The sequence below is a fragment of the Rhipicephalus sanguineus genome, chromosome 3, assembly GCF_013339695.2.
Source record: "Rhipicephalus sanguineus isolate Rsan-2018 chromosome 3, BIME_Rsan_1.4, whole genome shotgun sequence".
Taxonomy (NCBI): domain Eukaryota; kingdom Metazoa; phylum Arthropoda; class Arachnida; order Ixodida; family Ixodidae; genus Rhipicephalus; species Rhipicephalus sanguineus.
The window spans coordinates 81,433,339-81,456,400 of NC_051178.1; the positions used below are offsets into that span (position 1 = coordinate 81,433,339).

Genomic DNA, 23,062 nt, shown 5'->3' on the forward strand with positions numbered 1-23,062 from the left:
CACCGAAACCCGTTCGTAAAATAGTCTATAGTGTGTGATTTTTGCAGTTTTGAGCGCGGCACTGGTACGTGGCAGCGCCCGCTGGAGGCAGCGGCGACTACCATCACACGAATGCTCAAATCAGCGAATGGCCGCGTCCCTTCGCCGATTTCATAGTAGCGCCAGTCTATCCCGAAATTTCCTGAGAGAAACGTGAGCGATTTTTAGATTTCATTGAAAAGGATATGTAGGTCGCTTGCCACGTGCAGTGCTTTAATATTTCGCTCAGATCTTCACGAGTGCCTCCACCACCAGTGGCCTATTGAATATGCTTTAGTACTCCCGCTTTACAGCTTCTTTTCGTTTATATTTATTTTATCGCGCTCCTGCTCTTCTCTCCGCTTTCCTTTCCATATTTCTTTCCCTTTCCCCTCCCCTTAGTGTAGGGTAGCAAACCGGACGCTACAATTCTGGTTAACGTCCCTGCCTTTCTCTCGTTTTATTATCTCTCTCTTGACCACCGATCGAGAGCGTTTTCTAACCATGTTCAAAAAGCGTTGCAGGGCCCTTTTAAGTTCACAATACTCGCGCTATCGTGGCTCCACCGTGGTCTAGTGGTTATGGCGCTCGACTGTTGACCCGAAGGTCGCGGGGTCGAATCCCGGCCGCGGCGGCTGCAATTTTGATGGAGGCGAAAAGATTTGAGGCCCGTCTACGTAGATTTAGGTGCACGTTAAAGAACCCCAGGTGGTCGAAATTTCCGTAGCCCTCCACTACGGCGTCCCTCATAATTATATCATGGTTTTGGGACTTCAGATATTATTATTATTATTATTATTATTATTATTATTATTATTATTATTATTATTATTATTATTATTATTATTATTATTATTATACTGTCGCTATCAGAAGTTCTTAATAGAAAAGGCACCATTTTATCATATATCACACGTGATGTGTACAAATAATGTTTCCTACTGGTCAACCGTCATCAAAACTGACTTCAGCAAAACTGATTTACTGTGCTGAGTGACTTTGTGCTTTGAGCTGTATAATTACGGCACGCACCGCGATCTCCTGGACCACTGATCCTCTGAGAGTGCAATGACACCACCCAAGAAAGGAGTCGGCCCTGGGTTAAGACATTGCATCCCGTGATAAAGTGCAAAGCTTTGTTTCTGAGAAACCTTTCTTAGTTAGTCGCCGCGCTATACGTCTTCTATCACCGCCATGCCATACCGACTTCTAAGCGCCATACCCCTTGTACTAAAGGTTATAACCTATGACTGTTTTATGGCGCTAGCCCCAAGGGACGTTACGTTTTCGAAGGAGCACACTGGAATTCGCCCCCAGTCAACATGACATTGTCTGATCCCAATGTTAGGAAACCTAGAAAAAATAAACACACCTTTACAAATGAGGTAATTATTCATGTTAAGGTTTGTATGGAATACATATGGTGCCGCAACATGCGCTTAGTTATTATAGGGGCCAATCAACTGTCTGAATAATTAACGAAAATAAATGAATGAGTTTTTGAATAAGTTATTTGTCTTTTTTGCGAACAGTTGGGATCTTTGCGGCTCCTGGCAGAGCAGGTCTGAAACACGCACATTTTTATACGAGGCATTTGCGATCAGCTTCGGCAGCGCGCCGTCGTGCTGCCAGTGTTGATTGCGAAGGCCACGCAGTGGGAAGCGCAGCTGAACTGTTCGAGTGCGCCTAAGTTAGCTCATTAAAGGGGCACTAAAGGCAAACAACAATTTATATCAGAGCGAAATGTCAAGGTTTTAGGACGTCTAAAGGATCAGTGTTATGAACAGCAGTTCTCTACTAATCGAGAAACTAAGGTAAATTTAGGACACGTTACGCGCCGCCAGTGGGACACAACATGCGCCACTTGTCGTGATCGGGGAATGAGCCGGATGAAGACAAGAACCCCGAGTACAATTAATCACGAGTACTCAAACTACTTGCAATAAAAAATAACGTTCTGCGCATTTCAAGACGTAATAAAATGCTACTGGTGCGTTTCTCTTTGATTGTCGGAAAAAAGAACTTAGCCTTAGCATGGCGAACGGCGCGGGTGATTCAAAATGTTCCGTCTTCGCCAGGATGCGCTCCGCTCACGCGGTTGCGTCTCAGCGGTAGTTTGTGCTAGCGTAGGCGCATTCTCGTGGCGGTTTTCGTGAACCGTCCCTCTCCGCGAGACAGAGCCGAATGAGTCGTCAGGCGCCTTCCGCACGACTACACGGAGGGGATCAACACTGGTCCGACGTGGATCACACAAGTGAAGGCTGCACACACAGATTGAATATTGGTTGATCGTGTCGCATTTCGGCAGCACGGCGCACCAGCGGCGTAAACAGATGCTCACTGAACGGTGCCAGCACAACTACACACAGGATGTTTTGGCGCCTGTATTGCCGCACTGACGGCCGGATCGCATGCCGCTTGTGTCCGAGTATCAAGCGCTTCCGTGGAGAACATCGCAATACAATGCAAGCAGCAGGGGCCAGCAAAACAAGGATAAGAGGGAGTATTCTTCCGTGTATTTTTTGTGGCAGCGAAATGTTGCCAGATAACGGATGGTGCTGGGGTAGCGCCCGTTAAAAGCGGCCTTGGGGAGTGCTTATGTCATGAGTCCTTGAGAGGCGGGGGCTTTGAATGGTGGTTGCGCTGACAGTGTGCGGACTACCAAAGCGGGGTTTTCTTTCATACTAAGAATTTCATTGGCTCGAAACAAGCACTACGAGGTTTCTGGAATAGTATTTCAATAGTACACGCCGAGGTGTATTTTGCCTTTAGTGTCCCTTTAACGGAATGAGTTAATTTAAAGAGCAGACTCTTTCGTTGTAGTAATGTGCCATCAATATTGCACTTGGAGAGTAGAGAGCAGTGTTCACTCACATGAAGTGTAATCAAGTGAACCAAAATTTCTTCAAACGCGAGGGGCTAACGCAATTAATGGCACTTCAATTGAACATTAACGTCGCCTAAAGTTTTTTCTAAACACACTTGCGAAATAATGATTAAATTCTAACTTCGTATTTCCATACAGCTCTCCCACATTAGAGTGCAATGTACCCTACTTCGCCTAGATATTTGTTTTCTTCATTAGGGATGCTTTTCCACCATATATGTGCACGCCAACTTTATTTTTGTAGTTTTGTGCATGTACACATTCAGCGTGTGGTTCCCAAGTGTGTAATACCATAGTTATGCCAGGTAAAAGAAGAGTATCCTGGAAAGCCCCATTATCAATCGACAGTATGGTAAATGTGTCAGTAAGGTAGCGTGCATGCCTGAAACAATCAACATTTCTAATGTTCACGTGGATTACGCTTTTGCTGCAGGAACTAGGTCGTGCGCTGCGGGAGTCTCCTGAAAAAGAGAAGTTCCTCAACATGGCAACAGAGGTGAGCTTGTCGTGATACACAAAACTTGGGTTTATTGAAGGTGCAGCGAGAAAGAAGCTGCTTCATGAACAACTCTGCACTAGCGACAAGGCGAAATAGAGTTCTGGTTGCGGCGGAGCATTACATTTTCAGTTTCAACTTAACACCTACCTCGTAGAAGAAAACATAATAATTGATGAATGCATATTAAACAAAATCAGGTAATTTAACTTCTCCCAAAGGTACATGGACTATAACACATGTTGTATATGAGCGCTCCTGATTAGATTAGATCAGCCGGTACTCTTCAACCCTTAGGCGAAGTACAGCCATCCATTTATTTTAACCTGAACGCGCGAGCGTCGACCACCGAGTTGATGAGCGCGGTACAACGAAGCGCAGCGGCGAAATGAACGGCGAATACGCGCATGCGCGCTATGAGCAGTCCTGGGCAGCTGTCGTCTGCTAGGCTTTTCCGGGAACCGGACACCACCCCCGCTTCTTTTGAGCACCGCTGTCATCCTTTTCTTTCTTTTCTGAAAGCTGTCATGAAGTTATAAAAAAGAGGTGAAATGGTCGCGCTTGAGATGGAAGGGATGTGGTTACACACGCTCATTATACTACGTGCGTATCAGCATTTTTACAGCGTATCAGCATTTTTACATTTTTTCGTTATGCCGTGCGGAGTCGTGAAACACTATCATCAGCGGCCAGCGCGCTCTCCGGCTTTCTTCGTTTTCTTCATGTCCTTTGTTAGCGTTCATGCTTAGTCAAGCCAATCAAGACAAGGTATGCTAAAATCACACTAATTAAGGCCGCGTTAATTAAAATATTGCTAATTTAGACCCTGCTAATTAAAATATTATTAGGATTTTGCTAATTAAGTTCCACTTGAGTAGGTTCTTGTTAATTAGAGATACGGTATTAGGACTTGCTTATTAGGATCGTGCTAATCAAAACTTTGCAACATAGCGTCATGTTCATGAAGACCTCGTTTAACAAGTAAGACCTAATTATCATAGTGTTTACGTAGCACAATCTTAATTAACCATCTATTAATTAGCGAGATATTAAACTACTTATTTACACGGGCTTTATTCGTGTGCACTTAATTAACACGATTGTATTGATCGGGATCTTAGGGAACAGATTTTATTGATCGGGAACGGGGTCTTAATTAGCGCTCCCCTTGATAGCAAAGCCGCACTTACAGTGGCTTTAATTATTATTGCCTTAACTAGCTTGATCTTCGCATAGCTTGGCTTAATTGGTTTTACTAAGCATGAAGCACTAAGACCATGAAGCAGAGGACGAAGAGTGCCAGAGCGCGCGTCGGCCTATGGTGAGTTTCTTGTCGACACCGCACGGCATAACGAAAAGCTTAACCGCTGCGCTTTAAAAATGCCGATACGTACGTGTTATAAATAGCGGGTGTAATGACATCAGGTTCATCTGAAGCACGACCACTTGACCTTTTCTTTATAACTTGATGGCAACATTCAGACCAATAAAAAAAAGAATGACGATAGAGGTGCTCAAAAAAGGAGCTCGTGTCCGGTTCCCGGAAAAGCCTAGCAGACGACAGATGCGCAGCACTGCTTATTAACGCGCAGGCCCGTATTCTTGTTCAATCGCCGCTGCGCTCCCTTGTACGACGCTTATCGAGTCGGCGGTCGACGCTCGCACGTTCGGGTTTTTAAAAAAAATGGGCGGCTGTACTAGACAATTACCCTAATGAGCGCGGCAGCAGAGCTATGAAATCGCACCCATGACTTCATATGCACCAGAGAAGCGCCACAGCCTGTTAACAACCGCGTAAAAAAGGCGCTCACCCTGTACAAGAAGCCAGCGGTTGTGCGGTTGTTGTCTTGAGTGGAATTCGAATGAGAAAATCATAATATTAAGAATAATTTAAGCACAAAGAAATTCGAGAATTTAAGGACCAAGCAGCGTGCGACGGAGCGAAAAATGATAGGCGTGACACCAACAGATAGGAAGATAACATAATGCTAAAACTTTAGCGCAAAACGAGCACAGCGGACAAAGAAACGGCGAAGTCGTTTTGCGCTAAAGTTTTAGCATTATGGAATACCAACTAGCCCGCTCCCACACCTTGCTTCAGGAAGATAACAGATTGGCTGAGGGAAACACAAGGTGTACTTAATATCTTAAGTACACCAGCCCTTTATCGCCAGCTTTGACATCTCCCAAGTAAGAGTGCTGAAGTTGCTCATAATATTTATAGTTCCACTACATGCATATCATAAACTTGTGTACGTCAAAAACAACAAAACGTGAGAACTGAATTGTCTAAGCTACACTTTTCTTTTTATTAAGCCACCGAGCCTAAATTTACCATCTTAAGATTACTTCTCAGGTTGGAACTTTAGTAAAAGTATAGCGTTATTAATTTCAAATTTTACATTTTACGCGATGTCCACCTAAGCCAACGACCCTAGGCACATTGAGGTATTGTAGAGGGAGAGTGCAGAAAGCATGCGAGTGAAAGATATATAAATAGGCTCTGACTGAAGAATAATGTTGCATCAATATAACGCGAATCTAAAGCCTGCGAAATCGGCTACCTTTTCGTGTTCTCACTCAGCATGGTTAAAATGCGGTGCAAAACACAACCTAAATACCAGTACTCGCACAAACCCATCCTGATGTGGCCAGGAGACACAGATTTTCATGCACGGGAACCAAATTTCAACAATAATAAAATGTTTAAGGCGGAAAGTTGGGCTAGTTGGTAACGTGAATAGTAGGACATGTTTACTAGCGAAAAAGACGTGGACGAGAAGAAGGCATACAGGACGTCCTGTATTCCTTCTTCTCGTCCACGTCTTTTTCGCTAGTAAACATGTCCTATTATATTAAAATGCACTAGATATACTTGAAGTACTAGAAGCACTTGAAATACTACGCACCGTAACGGAGACAGAAATCAAGAGCGCGGCTGTTCCTATAAACTTCACGAAAAGCGCTCAACAAACCATATACGCGCACTTAGTCATGATGACACGGCGGCTTCCATGAAAGTCGGAATATTTGAGCTTACTAGCTCCTTAAAACTTAGGTTAGTTTTCTCTAACACTCTCGTCCAGAAATTTTTAAAAAAGCATCAGGATTAGAAGTTGTGAAAAATTTGGTTTCGTAGATTTTTTTAATATAGTGTGCTGGTCGCGCGTACACCACACCATTGTTATTCATGGCGCTGACAATCGATTCAGCACCAGTGAATAACGTCGGTAGCTATCACCTTCGCTTTTCACTGGTAGCAACATCTCTGATAAATCAAAATAGTATAAATATAGCATATCCACGTCAAATGCAAGGGTTATATAAACTCCGCAATTTTTTACATTGGGGGTTGTATCTGAATGGTGATAATGAAACACTAATTTTCTCCTTGTAACAGGAGGCGTGTCAGTGGCTGTCAACTGTCGAAAATGAATGCGGAAAGAAGTACCGGGAGTTCATCAAGAAGCATGGTCATCGGACTGTTAAAGAGGTCTTTCGACTTTCGCACATTTGAGTTTCTTACTGCAACAGGATGGACTTCAGCTTATGCTTAACACAAGCTGAACTTCTTTGCGCGTTACCTGGTTATTTTGTATGTGATTTTTATGGTTGAAAAAAAAGCGCTACATCAAATAATCCAACAGGCAGGCAGGAAAGGTGCCAGTCATTTTCCAACATAACTTCAATAGGTGTTGTAATGCACGTATTGGGACAGCTGACTAAGTCGCAATGCTCCAGGTAATCATAAAGCGAAAGTTGAAAGCAGTGCATCGCTTAGGAAAAATTCTTATGGCCTTGTATTTTGATGAATATTGATGTGAATTAATTGTTGCACTCAACTGTAGCTATTCTGACACCTAGAACCCCCAGACTTTAAATTGGCCATGAAACGCGTTAAGGCGAACACTATACAACGCAACTCCTGAGGTTAAATGTCTGGCGTACAATACTGCTAGTACTACCGATGATTGAATATGCTAAGACAGTATGAGGCGCACATATTTCTTAGCACGTATTTAGCATGTATTTTGTGCTTCTGATGCGCACATACGTCAGCTAAAAATGTGGAGCTCACTCAATCTCATTCAAGAAACATATTTTGTGCTTAGGGTTCACTCGGGTTTAGACACACGAAAAATTTCCTCAGCCTGACCCATTCGGACTCAGACTCACTAATATTTTCCTGCGCCGGAATCACTCGGACACAGACTCACGGCTCGATCTCAGTCTGAGTGATCCCACTTATGAGGGAGTTTGCCGGCCTTTGAATAAGGGCATTATGCCTTGTCATCAAGTGTAATGCCTTGCCGCTTTTCTTTTATCGATTCCTGTTCTGAATGCGCGCAATATAAGTGCACTTACCTATCATCACAGCATGCCACATTTATAAATAATGCCTTGTCATTTATTGAACATCATGTAGAAAAATATTGCACGTTCTCTTTCAAGCTTAGGTTTGTTTACACTCCTGTGAGAGCCTTCTTTGTGATTGAGAGTATCATTAAGCAAACAACAAAAACAGCTTAAAGTTATAAGGCTAGAAGACTTGCCTTCTCGCCTAATAACATTTAACCAACAGGTACAAGCCAACCACGACAGGATGCCCGAGATAAATGAAAAAAAAAACATCCACTTTAAATTACGTCTTCATAAGGTGATAGGGGCATGCGTGGTATAGTTTCAATAGGAGATACTTCAAAAAGCGTAACTCACACAGTAATAATGAGCAATAGCAGAGAATAATGCCAAGAAAAGTATAGGGGACGTTATTAGTAGTAAATGTAAGGTATATGTGAAGAAAGTAAAGTGAACGAAAAGATAACTTGCCGTGGGCAGGGACCAAACCTGCGACCTTCGAATAAGACGTCCGATGCTCTACCAACTGACGTACCGCGGCGGCCATCCCCCGTCCACTTTATAGGGTTTATATCTACATTTAAACGTGGGAGCGTAAGTCAGCGCCGCCAGTAGCCATGACGGCAAGTGTGTAACGGAACACTCCTTTTTTTCTGCCTGTTGACGTCACGTAGCACGTGAACTTATTACGAGCTGACCAATAATCCCTCGCATACTACCTGAAAGCATCAAGTCTGCCAGAACGAGACCCTCGCTATGAATGAAGGAAAGAAGTGGAAATTTTAAGGGCTCGTTTTTCATTGTTATACAGAATATTAATGAGCACTAACAGACAATGTAGCCAAGGAAAGTAGAGGGGACGGTATTGGTAGTAAATGTAAAGTAAACGTGAAGAAAGAAAAGTTGACGAAAAGATAACTTGCCGCGGGCAGGGAACGAACCTGCGACCTTCGAATAACGCGTCCGATGCTCTACCAACTGAGCTACCGCGGCGGCCATCCCCCCGTCCACTTTATGGGGTGCATCGGACGCGTTATTCGAAGGTCGCAGGTTCGGTCCCTGCCCGCGGCAATTTATCATTTCGTCCACTTTTCTTTCTTCACATTTACCTTATATTTACTACTAATAACGTCCCCTATACTTTCCTTGGCATTATTGTCTGCTAGTGCTCATTAATATTGTGTATAACAAAGAAAAACGAGCCCTTAAATTTGCAATTCTTTCCATAACTCACACAGGTTGCTTTAAAACGAAGAATTACATAGTTCACTCGTGACCATTAAATATTACAGGAAACTCATATGTTAGTGCATTGATAGACTTATTAACGATGTTGGTTTCAAATATAAAGGTTTGCGTGTATAAGCAATTACGTGTGATTTGCGCTTATGCAGCGAGTATATAGTCCGTAGAAATACATTGCCGGCTCACTTAGAAGAAAAGTAAAGGTTTCGGTCAACATATTGTGAGAGCGATGCAAAGGAAAAAGATTGACCTGAGAACACTATGAAAACAATAACGCTGACGTAATCACCGAGGTCTTCGTTTCATTGTGTACGGGTACAAAAACCCAATTTTCCAATTTCATGACAGCAATTTATTAAAAGTATCAACGAGGCTAATGTTTGAAAACTGCGTAATGAGATAAAGGGAATTGGGCTAGAAAGTGCGTTCTAAAAGAAACCCTGCAAAGCCGCTTGAAAAAGAGATAAAAACAATCGAGGCACACCACTACACATAAGCAAACACGCGGAGCAAGAGCAGTACAAACGAGAGCCGAGTCACATTCTTGACGACAATTGCAGCACATCTTTGTGAGCTTCATATTCATTTCATGCATGATTTGTAAAGGACGTAATTTATTATCTGGTGTTTTACAGAGCTGATCGATTCTGTTCAGCGGCACGACGAGAGATATCTGGGAAAAGTAGAGCATTATAAGAGGCAGTATCGAAACCTTTCTTGGCCAATGTCGCTTTATTTCAACACCCAGCGCTAAAACACACGACATTCTTGAGTCGTGCAGGTGAAAAGCCACAGGAAGCTTGAGGGACGTCCAGAGTCTGTTCAAACGCAGGCATCGGGAAGTGGCAGCGTTTGCTTAGCCTACACACAAATGAAGTTCCTGAAGTGGCTCGGCCCAAGAATGGCGCGAACCACATCCTTGTCGGAGGAGGCGATGTGGGACATTAATAGACCCAACGCGTTCCTTCCGCAGTAGCGACCTTCCGTTTGAGGTTAGTGAAGATATGACGATAGATTGTTGCAGGCTACGATTGCTTGGCGACACGTCCATATGGGTGTGACCTACTGGCAGGCGTACAAATCGCGCACGCAAGGAAGATAAGGAGAAACATTCAATTGGATGTTGCATTGCTGTAAAAACATCGATGGATAATTGAATACGGGAAAATGGGCATTAAACAGCAGTATGTTAAATAAAAGAAATCTTCTTGAGCAGGACGGCCGTTCACATGTTTTTGATATTTTGCTTCCCAGTTAGATGTGTATATCCAGCCCTGGGCTCTGGATCCTACGTCGCTGGTAAAGTCTCTGAAGGTAAGGAACAGCGTGAGAAAATATTTTGTAACGTAAAAGCACTCCTGAATTGAACTTAGCTACGCGAAGCAGATGCAAAAGTTAGGGCTATATTTATTATAAGAGACGACGTGATATATGCACTTACTTTGAAGGCATGCCTAAGTTCAAGTTTACTTACGTTCTTTCACGCATGTAATATGATTAATTGTGGTTATTTGATCTGCAGGTTCCATAGCTAGGAAACTGTCAAGCGGACACTGTGATACCTAAATCATCTGCATTATGGGCAGGTTACTGTGTTATGTACACATAAAACTACAACAAATACTAAAGAGAAGCTCGGGAAACCAAAAAATTATGATATAAGTACTACATGATTCTATAGGGTAGGTACTGTGAGCTGGAAACATATGGAACTGAAAAAGTTTCAACGCAGGCATCATTTAATTATTGCAACTAGATGAAACCAAAGGACGAACTACTGTGAAAAACGTTGAAGCTACCTAATAAAAGTAAATTAGATCCTTTTAAAACAATAAAAACATGCCACATCGAGAAATAGTGATAGCGCGGGATTTACACATATACAGTAACGAAAAATTGGAGCGACAAAATATTATTACATGGAAAAATGATGGAATAGTTATTAATTTGTGAACTGGTCACTTAATTGAACAGAATAATTATTGTAGAGGTGTAAAAACATATCTAACTGTGATAACGATTTTATTTCCAATGGTATAATACAAACCTGACTATTTGGGCATGGTATAAGACATGATAGAAACTAGGAACGAACAAGATGAGGACAGATCAGAGGTTTGTTTCAAGCCTCTTTTTTGTTCTCGATTTGTGTTCGGTTAGCTTCTATCGAATGGTGGAATTTAAGAAAAGAGATGAGGCAGATAAAATGTCCGTAAATTTTTCATAGTTCGTACGAACACCTCTGGGAAATGAAAGTGTCAGGGCAATGTCTCGAAGTAACGAGAGTGCGAACTTGTCAAAACCTGCATACAGATGCACATACCACGATAACGCGATTCTCGTGCGTGGTGACGTTTAAACGCCACTTAGAGTGCCTTTATCCGATAAATTTTGGGCGTCATGATTGCACCTTCGAAAAGAAGTGTGCACGCTTCTCAATCTCAAAAGTGTTTCATGGCAACGTATTTTGGAAAAGTAACCCACAAATTCTCTCACGATATTCAGGATAGTCATAACCACTTTTGTGGCCACTACCTACTTCCTCTTCCTCGTTTTAGGCTGCTGCAGCGGCTCCTGTAGTTGAGCAGAAAGCATCGTCTCCTCCCTGGGATACTTCCAAGGTGCCATTCAAGCTATCGATGTTTCAGAGGCAAGTACGGAATTTGCACTAATTAGCCTGTAAGAAGGTTGGCGAAGTGCCTATTTATTTGAACGCGATTGAAGTCCGTTTTAAATGTAGCGTTTTTTTTTTCTTTAAAAGAGGAGAGGGGCCTCGAAGATTGACAGTCCTCGAAGGTTTACTGTCCGTTCTCGGTGTTTGCACGTAATAGCCTCAAGAAGCCCGTAGAATATTCATTTTGACAGTTACTACACCAAGTTGTACTTACTCTCAAGGAATGCAGCAGATCACGAACTAGAGACCACCTTCCACCTCCAAAAAGATAAAAGAATGCTAAGAAATGCATAATATATCTTGGAATGGTAGAGCAACATTTGATGTTAACTACGATTTCACTACTGATGATCATAGGTAGGCGAAAAAATTGGAACTCAGACTCACTTAAGAAATATATTTTGCCCTGTGGGCTCACTGATCGAACTCAGACTCACCAAAACTTTCCTCAACCGGACTCCCTCGAACTCAGACTCACTAAACTTTTTTCTCATCCGGACTTACTCAGACTGAAACTCATCAACATATTACCCAGCCGGACTCACTCAGACTAAGACACACGACTTCACTTGAGTAGTGAGCCTGTGTGAGTCGAATCATGAGTCCGTTAGTGTCAAATTACCTTTTTCTGTCGTGGTGTCAATTCCCTTTAACGCCAATATGTCACATAATGAGTGCTCTACGATACGTCTTTTGATGCTGTACCTTGAAATACGAGTTTTCATCATATATCATGTACCACCATTTTTAATCCAGTAAGAATATTTTTTATGAAATACGCGTCTCACACGACATATGTTTATCAAGAACTTCCGATGAAAAAGTTTGTGAGGGGAGGTCATGGCACCTCTTCCCCTAACTCACGCCTCTGATCAATAAATATTGAGGTGGTGCATAAATGCTAGTGTGCTGAGATATGTGTGAATAGACTTGAGTATAAACGTAAGCCGTTATAAGACTCACAGTAATGCTCAGGATGAGTACATAGTACCATAACACGGCAGAAAAGGTGGAGCTCACTCGAACTCACCCAAGAAATATGTTTCGTGCTTAGGGCTCATTCGGTCTCAGACTCACCAATATTTTCATCAACCGGACTCACTCGAACTCAAGTTCACCAATAGATATCGCACATTTTCCGAAGTTCGCCAGCGCAGTAGAAGTGCGCTACGTTGGTGTAGTTGGATGCACGTGTCGACAAAGGTAAAACAACTGGCAGCGAACAAAACACAACAAAAGCGCTGACTGAAAATTATGGTTCATTACTGTGTAGTAGTACAAGAGAGGAAAAAAAAAGGCGGAGCGGGGAAGCACCAACACGTAATAAGGAAGTCTGCGGCACAGTAGAAGATCAGTAGTCGAGGCGCTGCCAAACTAAATTTTTTTTGCGGTAATAATTATAGCAACACTCAAAACGAAAAGTGAACTGTTGGTAGCGGCCTCGTGTTGTCGTCGCTGTGGTGGTCAGTACAAGCGCCGTAGAATGTCAGCGTGCCCCGAACACTCAATGGTGGGGGATCGAAAGAAGATAACGGAGAGAGGGCGCCGTCTTACCGCTAGTGGCCTTGTAGAGAGGCTGAACACACTCCGGCAGGCGAGCGATAGGGATTGAGCAGGCGCGTGGGTTAAGGTTGTGGGTGGGGAGGTAAGGGGGGTAGCGTGCCTCTCAAGCCTAGTCAACTCGGCATGGGGCCGTCAAAGTGTCAAAAGGCAGCGTCCGCCGCGTTGCGCACATCATAATAAAACGCTATGCGCTCCTTATCTTGCAGCTAATAGTCAGCGGTGCTAAGGAACTACGGCTCCTCAGTAGCAGGGTCACCAGGTCAAAAAGACAAAAGATAGCCAAGAAATTGGAAAAACAAGCCAAAAAGTAGCCAACTTCACTGTCGGAGTGGCTGGACGACAATTCACTCATCGCTGTTTACGTGAGCCACGTGCGACTGACAGCAAACGACAGAGCTGGTGCTAGTATTTCGCCAGTGGCAGTCTTCACGTGGCGTCAGACTTGTGTTGACACGTCACTGCGAAGCCGCCGCTCGATACCGAACCCGAAAGTACCTTTTTAATGTAGCGGTATTCAAAATGTATTTAATGCATTCCCAAGCTCTACGACACTCTTTTTAGGGTTCTCGATACTCTTGTTTTTATTTAGAACAACAAGCCGAAAGTATCTAAAATTTTGCGTCAGTACTCCTTTTAAAGTAGCGTTCAGCAATAGGCGGTCTGTAATATAAAGAAACGTGCAACAGTTCCCCCACCCCGAGTAGCAGTCTTGTACCCAAAAGTCTTTTCTTTTGTGCATTTCGCATGACAAAGTCAATTTTGGAGCTAGAAACACGCCTTGGTCGCCATGTTTTGACACCGCATGCACATTTGAACGCCAGCGGCTGTGACGTCACAGGACATTTACAATTTGGTTCTAATCAAGGAAGCAAGAAAGTAGCCAAAAAAAATTACACCATCTTCCACTAAAGGGGAACACGGGACGATCCGAAGCAGCGTTTCGGCATTTCGAGCGCGTGTTTCAGAGGAGGAGTGAAGGAGTGAGAGGAGGTGTGCGAAGAGGGTTTGCGCATGCGCAGTAAAGGTGGTCACGCCGCACACCACCACCACCACCACCACCACCGGATTGAACTCCGCCATAAGATGCTTCGCATCTAAAGGTAGCCAAGTAGCCAAGACGTTTTTTCTACCGCCATCGACCTAAAATGGAGCCAAATTGGCTCATAGTGGCCAAACCTCGCAACCCTGTTCAGTAGAGCATTTCGTTCCACTGAGAAGCCAGAATTTCACTGATGTTTCGCCAATATTTCCAACTTCACACTGCCTTGTTATTGCAGGGCGTTGTTGAAGCTGGTGGCACCTAGGGCGCGAGCAGCTGTGGAAGCGCGCGAAGCGGCAAAGGTATGTTTTCTGACAACGTAATCAGAGTAATGCTGTGATTGAATGTTCATCAAGTGCGCTCGAATGAGCTCACTTTTCAATTATAGCAAAGCTCGACAACTGCTAAGCACCTGAATGTGGTTGTCATCGTATAGTCAAATGTAAAGAAGTTAAAAAGTTTAGAGCAGCAAGAATTACATGTGCATACATAATCCGTGAAAAAAAAAAAGATTACAGGACTTTTGCAGACTTAGGTAGTTTACTAGGGCAAGCTGCTGTAGCTTTCGCTCGCTTCAAGGGAGCGCATCCAAGCTGACAGTAAGACAGTTTTCTGATCCATGTGTGAGCTTGCCCACCTATGCAATCGAGCGCGTATTTTTGGATCTCCCCAAAGACCCATCATCAGAGACTTGTAGCTAGTAAATGTGGGATAGTCTGCTGAAGAACTTTCCTTCGGAAATACAGCAATAGCTCAGAAGGTCCACTTCAGCCCCGACTGAGGACCATCTTGGTGGGGTGACAGGACACATCGCTCCCAGCGCAGGAAAGAGTTTCTGACTGACTGATTGACTAGAAAACACTTCAAAAGTGCTTGACAGCAGCTTAGATAATCGATGCAGGTGTGTCCTGCCATCACATCTTTTTGTCGCTCATTTGAACTCAATACGGATCCAAAGAGGCAGTCTTAATGTGGATAATAAAGCCAAGAGATTGTCGTCTCCTGAAACTTTTCAGCAACAAACGTTTTGTGGAGACGGCTGGGAATTCGTCTGATTTCATTCTATGTAAAATATCATGCTTACGTTTTTATACAGAATAAGTAAATGATTCCAGAAGCGCTGCAATACCTTTGTTCTTATAATGCTTTTATCTTTATAAAGAATACCTGTGTTGCAATAAAACCCTAATCACACTTTTTGTCCGCATACGGAAGCCACTCAGGGAATGAAAAGCAATATTTCTACTTTGAACCTTTGGTGGAACCTTTGAATGTTGGTTCATGTTCTTACGTGCATATCTTCTTTCTGTATAAGCGATAAGGTATGCGGCACCGAGAGTGCCTGACGCAGACTGTGCCTGCACTGAGGGATACCTGCGAAGTGACCGTTTGTCACGTTCCGTGGCGGTGGATAATTGGTAATGTTTTGATATTTCCACTTTGCAGTCTTCAGCAGTCCGTGTGGTCCACCAACTACGACTGCTGTGCCATCAACTGTCACAGCGCATGGTGAAAGAGGGTAGACTACCTTCTCCCGAGCTTCTGTTCTTCCTGACCTATGAAGAGATCGGTGTCCTTCTCAAGACAAGATCACCGGAGCTTGTTCTCAAGTCAGAAACGGAAATATCACAAAGTTTTCCTATTTTTGAATGAGAAAAAGATCAAATTTTCTTTAGGACATAACATGACCTTGTTCACGCAGGATTTGTTCGTTCATCCAGGATGGTCTTTTTAATACAGATGTAGACAATATTGCATAGCTAATGTGGGCTACTATAGTCTACAGAAAAGTGTGTTCACATCTTGTTTATACTGCCATTGTTAGACGTGTTCTTCAAGGTTCCCTATAAAACAGGCTACCCTCACACCGTACGCTGTGCATACACGCCCGGCCAACTTGTATTCCACCAAACTTTTTGCTGAGGTAAAATATTAATGGTGATTACTAATATGACTACATTGTAATTAAGCATGACATAACACACTTGCTTTAGGCAGTAATTATAGTAATAATAATAATCATAACTCTTACGGTCCGATCGTCATGACACGTGGTACAGAAAGCAGCATCCATCATAAATAATTGACATTGCCTTCTAAACTGATGATTCTATCAAAATATGCACCGTCTTATTTTCCCGATAGTTTATAAATCGGGAAAGACTATGAAAACGTGAGTCGCGACTTATGTAATTCTAGACAAGCAGTTCAGGAGCAAACATATACCTATGATTATATTTCACCTACTTTGCCACGATTTTATTTATTAGAACATCAGGCTACCTACTAGCAGAGTTTGTGACAAATAGTTGCGAGAGATTTATTTTGCGGTGTAGGGAAAACTATCCCCGAGCTAATTATTGTAACGGGTGTGCGAACATTACCCGCTCAAAAGGAACATTGCTTCGACTTCAGTTGGCGTCTGCGAGTGTTAAAAAGCACGTACACCAGTCGATTCTTGTTTTACGTAACTCATAGTTATTGAGTAGCAAATATTAGAACTCTCAAGTGGCTTCTCTATTTCCTTATTAACGCTGTGCCTCTGCTTTCGAAGGGCTCAGCGGCGCCAGAAAATCCACGCGGAGGCCGACAAGTGCCAGTATGCATCCATCTTTGTTGGCATACCGAAGCCGGTGAGTTGTCTTTTTCAATTCTGTGCCAGAATGACTGACGAAGTGGCAATGGAACTTGATTCCGTATTTACTCTGTTTGCTAGATCAGTGGCATCAATAAAATTTATTGTGGGAAGTGTACTAGGAGCGCAGAATTCAGTTGCCGCCAAATGAGCGCTGTAGAATCATGTACTGAAACGCTGTGCATTGCGGTATTGTCCGCAATGTTTCAGACAGTGCGCCACAGTGTTGGCGAGAAAATAGAAAATAAAACGGCCATAACATGAAGAGATCAATAATAGGAAATCACGGACTGACATACGATATTGCCACCAGTGTTGGTGACGCTTCTCGTAAGGCCCTCTTTCAAGAAAGGGAAGTGGCTGCGGTTATTTAGGTCCACCTGCCCTGCTCCCTAAATATCGGCCACGAAGGGTCTACAGCCCACTGCCTCTTTCGAAAAAAAAAGAGCATAATTGCCGTGATTTTAAGCGAGATGTTTGTTTCCTTCTTCCTGCTGTTCTAAAGCGAATGAGACTTAATTGGCTTTTTCGAATTAATTTAATTGCCTTGGGGTAGGAAAGTATACCGTCGAACCATCGTTTTGTTCTCGACAAATCAATAGAAAAAGTAGCAGACCCGGAACGCGTTTCAACTCCGTTGAAAGCGAAGTTTGCTTATTCGCGCAATCTCAGCTGCACACATATAACCCGCATCGCACAGATTGAAAAAACGGTATGTTGATCACGTATGAAACGTTTGAACAGACGCTTAACAATTAGGTATTGAGCGTAAGGCATATTTTCACTACACGTATTTGAACATTTTCTTGCAGACAGTTCATTCTTGTTTTAGCAGTGGAGCTGTTGAAGCCGGCCGTAATCTGTTCAACGTGAAAAAAAGATAAAAAAACTCCGCGCTGCGATTATGTCACCAAGCGTTGCTTAGCAACCAGTTGCACGATTGTGCGCCTCCTTCACTAGCCAATACACGGCTCCGTCACCAGCCCGCCTGCCTGGACACCGCGAACTACTGCTCGATCGCGCCCAGCGTGACGTCACGGCCAGCTGCGCATACGCTCCTTCGTTTTGCATAAAGCCGACGCATGGCGGCAGGGCGCGGTGGCGCCAGACGCAGACATGGGGAGACTGAAGAAGGTTCGCACTGGCGATGAGGACGCCGCTTACCGGGAATCGCGGTGCGCTGCGAAGCCAGTCTGCTGGTCTTGACTGGTTTAAGGCAGTCCACGACGTAGTGGGGCCGAAATGCCGAGAGGGGACTGTGCTGGACTTGACTGGAACTTGGCATCACTCGGCATTACTTCATATAACATGGCATTACTTCGTATGGCTAGGACCAGCAAGGAGCCGATTAGCTCCGCTGTGTCTTTAGCCTTGCGCCACTGGCGCAAGCTACGCCCGGCTCTTTTTTTACCACATTTTTTTTATAAAACAACCAAGTACATTCTGCTCGCTAACCTCAGAGCTTTATTAAAATCGCCTAATTGCTACAAAGTCATCAGGCAGAGCTACCGGTTTAGGTGGTTTTTATGGGCTCTAGGTCAATAATATTTGACATGGTGTTGTATTACTCGCATTTTTTATCAGTTTCTTTTTCTCGTCTATTAGATTGAGCGGACTAAAAGACATGTTGAAGGCGACTTCGAAATTAAAGGTAAGTTCAGTTTATTCATTTCCAGCGCCACTAACAACTACATTAGAATTACGTAAAAGCTGAGCCATTCGTGTTTGCATGCTCTATGTCTAATTTTCACAGTTATTACAAAATAGGCAAAATTTTTAAAAATCGACCATTATGCCTGCATTCATTTCTGCAAGGTGCATCAGTTCATGTGTTCTTTATTGTGACACTTAATTACAAGGTGCAAGCAACACGGAAAGAAATTAACCTCCGCAGCGTTCCAGATATTCCCGATAAATCTAGCTTAAATTTAGCTGTGTAAAAACTCCACTTTAAAACGTCAGCTGGGATACAAAGCTATCGTTTGGTATTATTCACATTAATGAATGTAGTAGATAGATTGTTCTGCTGTCACAAGGACCCCGAAAGTAAAGAGCCTTATCCTCTAAGGGCAACTATATGATATTGGCCATGTAAGTCATTTTTCACTAAGCTATTAAGCTGTGAACATCAGAAGAATATATAGCATTACGCCTTAGCAAAAAAAGGGGCATGCTGCAGGCGTTTACAGTTGACTCAGACATACGCTACGATTTCACTCCAGCAAAAATTATTTATGAATTGCTTCGTGTGGAATTTGTAGGCTGTGTATGAACACGAATTGTGTTTTGGCACAAGCCTTTGAAGTTGAATTTCTGACGTATAGAAGTTCTGACGCATTTGAAGTTCTTACGCTCACGAGCGGTTTGTGATTATTACTTAAATAAATTTTGACGGCCATCACAATATACGTATAGTATTGGCGACATTATACGTACACTTAATTGTAGGCACCCTAGAACATGTAATTGCTCTAAGTTTCACTACTATGTGATGCTTTAATAAGTACCAAGGGAAAAGCTGCTTTTTCATTCGCTGAATGCTCTCTCTTAATCTTTCAGGAAGTCCGATGTCTCAGGGCACTGTTGAAGGCAGAGTTCGCGTGGCACACACGTTCGACGACGCACACCTCATTCAGGTAACGTCACAATCTCAGGTTATTCATGTATTCTAATTGTATCGTAATTAAGTAAGTTGAATTTGGTGTCGCAGGAAGACAATGGCGGAACACTAATAGCACTTGAAGAGTTTTTCGCATGTATCTGCCTTTTCGTATTTCCATCTAGCGCTTCCCACGCCATAGTTTCACTAGGCATACATGATGAGCGATACAGAAGTCATAACATTGCCAACGCGTCAACTGTTGCAGCCTGTGCCTAGAAAATCCACTGAAAATGCAGCGGTCGCCTTGATTGTGTGAGTGATGTTTGGTACAACGCGAAAACGAGAAAAACGGAGCAATGCAGAAGGGACACGGACCAGCGTCGTTTTCGCGGTGTACCAAACATGCTGCCTTAATAACAAGCCGAACTTTTAATACTATTGTGTAAGTAATCCAATTTTTCCGCACAGAAAGGCGAGATACTGGTAACGACGGCTACTGACACCGGCTGGACGCCGTATTTCCCCCTGCTGTCCGGAGTCGTGACCGAACTTGGAGGACCGCTTTCTCACGGTGAGTGCGAAAACTGCGATCGTCGTAGGTGTGAGAAATTGGTATCAAGCTAGAAGTACAGAGCCTCTGCACTACAAACTGGCGATTGAAAGTCATTATTCAGGCTTTTGTGAGCTGGCATTGATGTTATAGGAACAAAAAAATCCAGGAGATCTCACGCACTGTGAAAATCGGTTTAATGCAAAGCAGTTGGCGATGAGCTGCGTAGATCCCCTTGTTCTCTTTGAAACAAACCGAGGCATTCATGTCGTGACATGTCGTTCACAATCGCATGTTTGTCATTCATTCAGACCGGCACAATCTTTTCATTAGCATGGTATATACTGTGTTAATGAAACGTAAATGCTGGTATATGTAATGCATCGGCTGCAGCTGATGTTCGTCATATATACGCTCATGCCATGCCATGGCAATTTTAATATATATAAAGTTAATGAAGCAGTTGGGAGCGCGCCAAGTGCGTTTCACGTTACGCCTTGGCATTTATGTTTGCCATACACTCTTGTCACGTGATCCGAATTTTGGTGTATATTCAGTTATTGCAACAGCCACGAGCGCACATAGTCGTACACGGCGAGATAGGTATAAATACGCCCGAAGTGATGTTTCGAATATAAATGCTTCACATGTAAAACTGCCCGATCAAGGTACTGCTACAATCGGTATGGTCTGATACCATTATTATACAAAGGGGCTCAGCCGTGATTATTAAGAGATTGCGTCCAAATGTTTTCGTAGGGGGGGAGGGTGCTTCTACCATACTTTAGGTATGCCCGTGGGTATGTTTCCATGCGTGCGTGTATATACACACATGCTAAATCAAAAAACGAAAAAGTTCGCGGGGGAGGGGGGGGAGGGCTTTAAACCCCCTAACCCCCCCCCCCTGGCTACACCCCTGATTGTTTCGCATGAGACCACCAAACGAATATACATAGGTGGATTCAAAATACTTTGATTGGACAGCGAGGTGCTAACTAATAAGTACTGGCGTTACTGCTCATGACCGCGTTTTTTTTCTATATGCAAAATACAAAAAAATTAGGTGCGCTTCCTGTTCTTGTAGTTCTCTCACAAGGGCGACGGCGCATGCGCGAGCTGCAGAGCTATAGTTTACAAATACGAATTGAGGGCAGGGCCACAATACCTTGCACCTTGATTCTCCCTGTCTTATCAAGACACTACTGTTAGAGGGCACGAGGTGCGCCAAGCTTTGTAGGCGCAGCGTAGTCAAGTGCCAAAGGGAGGGGCAGCCGGGAAAGTTCACTCTGATACAAGTGTGCGTTCTAGAGCTCCTAGAGCCAGCGGGCGCCCCTAATGTCAGCGTTGTGAACGCTGCCGCTCATGGTTATCCATCCACTTTTATTCTTATTTGCATGCGGCAACGTCTGCCTGGCAGGTCTGTTATGCAACGTTTAGTGAAGCTTATGTTGCCAATGAATATTTCAGCTATATTTGGTATAGTTTACTAATCGGTACCTTGTAACCATTTTACTGCGTTGGCTGTCGAGAGAAATTATGCAATTTTTCTTCATTATTTGTAATGTGTTAGGACATGGTGTACCTACATGATGTTTTTCAGGTGCTGTCGTTGCCCGTGAATACGGCCTTCCATGCGTCGTTGGTGTCGAAGGCATCACGTCAATGCTTAACTCTGGTACGTTATCGCGAATTTATTTTAGAACCAATTTATCGTCAATTATTTCTAGCTTTGCTAGTCGCCCGGCTACCTCCCCTATCTCGCACATTTATTCAAGAATATGGGCTTCCAGAGCGTGACGGGACAAGAATCCACAGTTTTTCGCAATCGCCTTAGACGCCGATTACGGTGACTTTGAGATTGCCACTTTCTTCAATGTCACAAGCCCTTTCTTCTTGGTGTACGAGAATTGTGTATAAATAAGTGTCGCTATCTACAGACAGTATTAAGCGCGTTAGTAGTGGTATAAGCGCAATCTGGTGACACCGAAATTTTCTGTGCGCGAAACATTACATGCAACTACAAAAATGACGGAATTTTTCGCTCCTTTAGGACGTGCGTTAAGAACAGCTGGCTGCAAGCGGACGCGGTGAATCTTGTCATCTCTGCTTGTCAACACATATCTCCTACGTTCGTGTATATGGCAATGTAACTAAGCGGAAGGTTAACAATTAGCCGGGCAATATGCCAAAACCGGCTGTAAGCTTCTGTTGTGTAATCATTCACAAACTTTACAAAACACTATGTGATCGGAGAATGCGGTCGTGATAAAAGCTGTAATGAGTAACGACTTAGAAACGGTCATGACTAAAACCAACAGGGAAAAACAAGCTCAATGCATTAAGAACCAATATATAGAACTTCACTGAGGTAACTTTCCAGATCTCGAATGCGTAATTTCGTCAAGTATGTTGCGAACACAAGAAATATCAATTCCACAGAGTTGTCCTTCCAGTTACCACAGAAATACATGACGCATTTTCGCTTTATTTCTGTGTAGGTGACTACATTCAGCTGGATGGAAACAGCGGCCTTATCGGAAGAATTCGTGCCCCGGGCACCGAAGATGATGGTGGAGGCTTCTGATTCAAGGAAAACCTGACGTCTTTTCACTGTCAGAAGGGCTTAGAGGTTCCATGTCAAAGTGGCACTCTGACTCGCCTGCGCGCTCATGCTTAATACAGGGCCAGAACACGTGTCGAAACTGTAACTCATCAACTGCTTGCTTATAAGTGGAACTAAAGGATATGTTGCACGAAAACGTGCGTTCATTTACATGCATGACGGAGCGTTGCAATTAGGCCGTAGATTTGAGAAATGCGCGAATAGGCGGCTTCCCAAGTTTGAATAGAAGCAGTGTCATTTTTTAGATGCGAAGTATCTTATGGCGGAGTTCAATCCTGTGGTGGTGGTGGTGTGCGGCGTGACCACCTTTACTGCGCATTCGCAAAACCTCTCCCCTCTCCACTCCCCCCTCTCGCGCGCCTCATTATCTC

General features: G+C 43.6%; 1 protein-coding gene and 1 non-coding gene across 2 annotated transcripts in view; one reads left to right on the top strand and one right to left on the bottom strand.

Annotated features, from left to right (window-relative positions):
• Positions 1 to 22,827, top strand: part of LOC119386793 (prodigiosin synthesizing transferase PigC) — a 283,713-nt gene extending 260,886 nt beyond the window's left edge. The window contains exons 30-41 of the mRNA XM_049413244.1: positions 3,339 to 3,401; positions 6,802 to 6,894; positions 10,260 to 10,319; positions 11,564 to 11,655; positions 14,520 to 14,583; positions 15,728 to 15,891; positions 16,836 to 16,914; positions 18,522 to 18,567; positions 19,476 to 19,552; positions 19,987 to 20,089; positions 21,669 to 21,743; positions 22,567 to 22,827. Of these exons, the coding sequence (XP_049269201.1) occupies positions 3,339 to 3,401; positions 6,802 to 6,894; positions 10,260 to 10,319; positions 11,564 to 11,655; positions 14,520 to 14,583; positions 15,728 to 15,891; positions 16,836 to 16,914; positions 18,522 to 18,567; positions 19,476 to 19,552; positions 19,987 to 20,089; positions 21,669 to 21,743; positions 22,567 to 22,652 (1,002 nt within the window). The 3' untranslated portion in view covers positions 22,653 to 22,827. The remainder of the gene's footprint in view (positions 1 to 3,338; positions 3,402 to 6,801; positions 6,895 to 10,259; positions 10,320 to 11,563; positions 11,656 to 14,519; positions 14,584 to 15,727; positions 15,892 to 16,835; positions 16,915 to 18,521; positions 18,568 to 19,475; positions 19,553 to 19,986; positions 20,090 to 21,668; positions 21,744 to 22,566) is intronic.
• On the bottom strand, positions 8,681 to 8,753 carry Trnat-cgu (transfer RNA threonine (anticodon CGU)). Its single transcript has one exon. It is a non-coding gene; the product is annotated as a tRNA-Thr (tRNA).
• Positions 22,828 to 23,062: the final 235 nt, after the last annotated feature.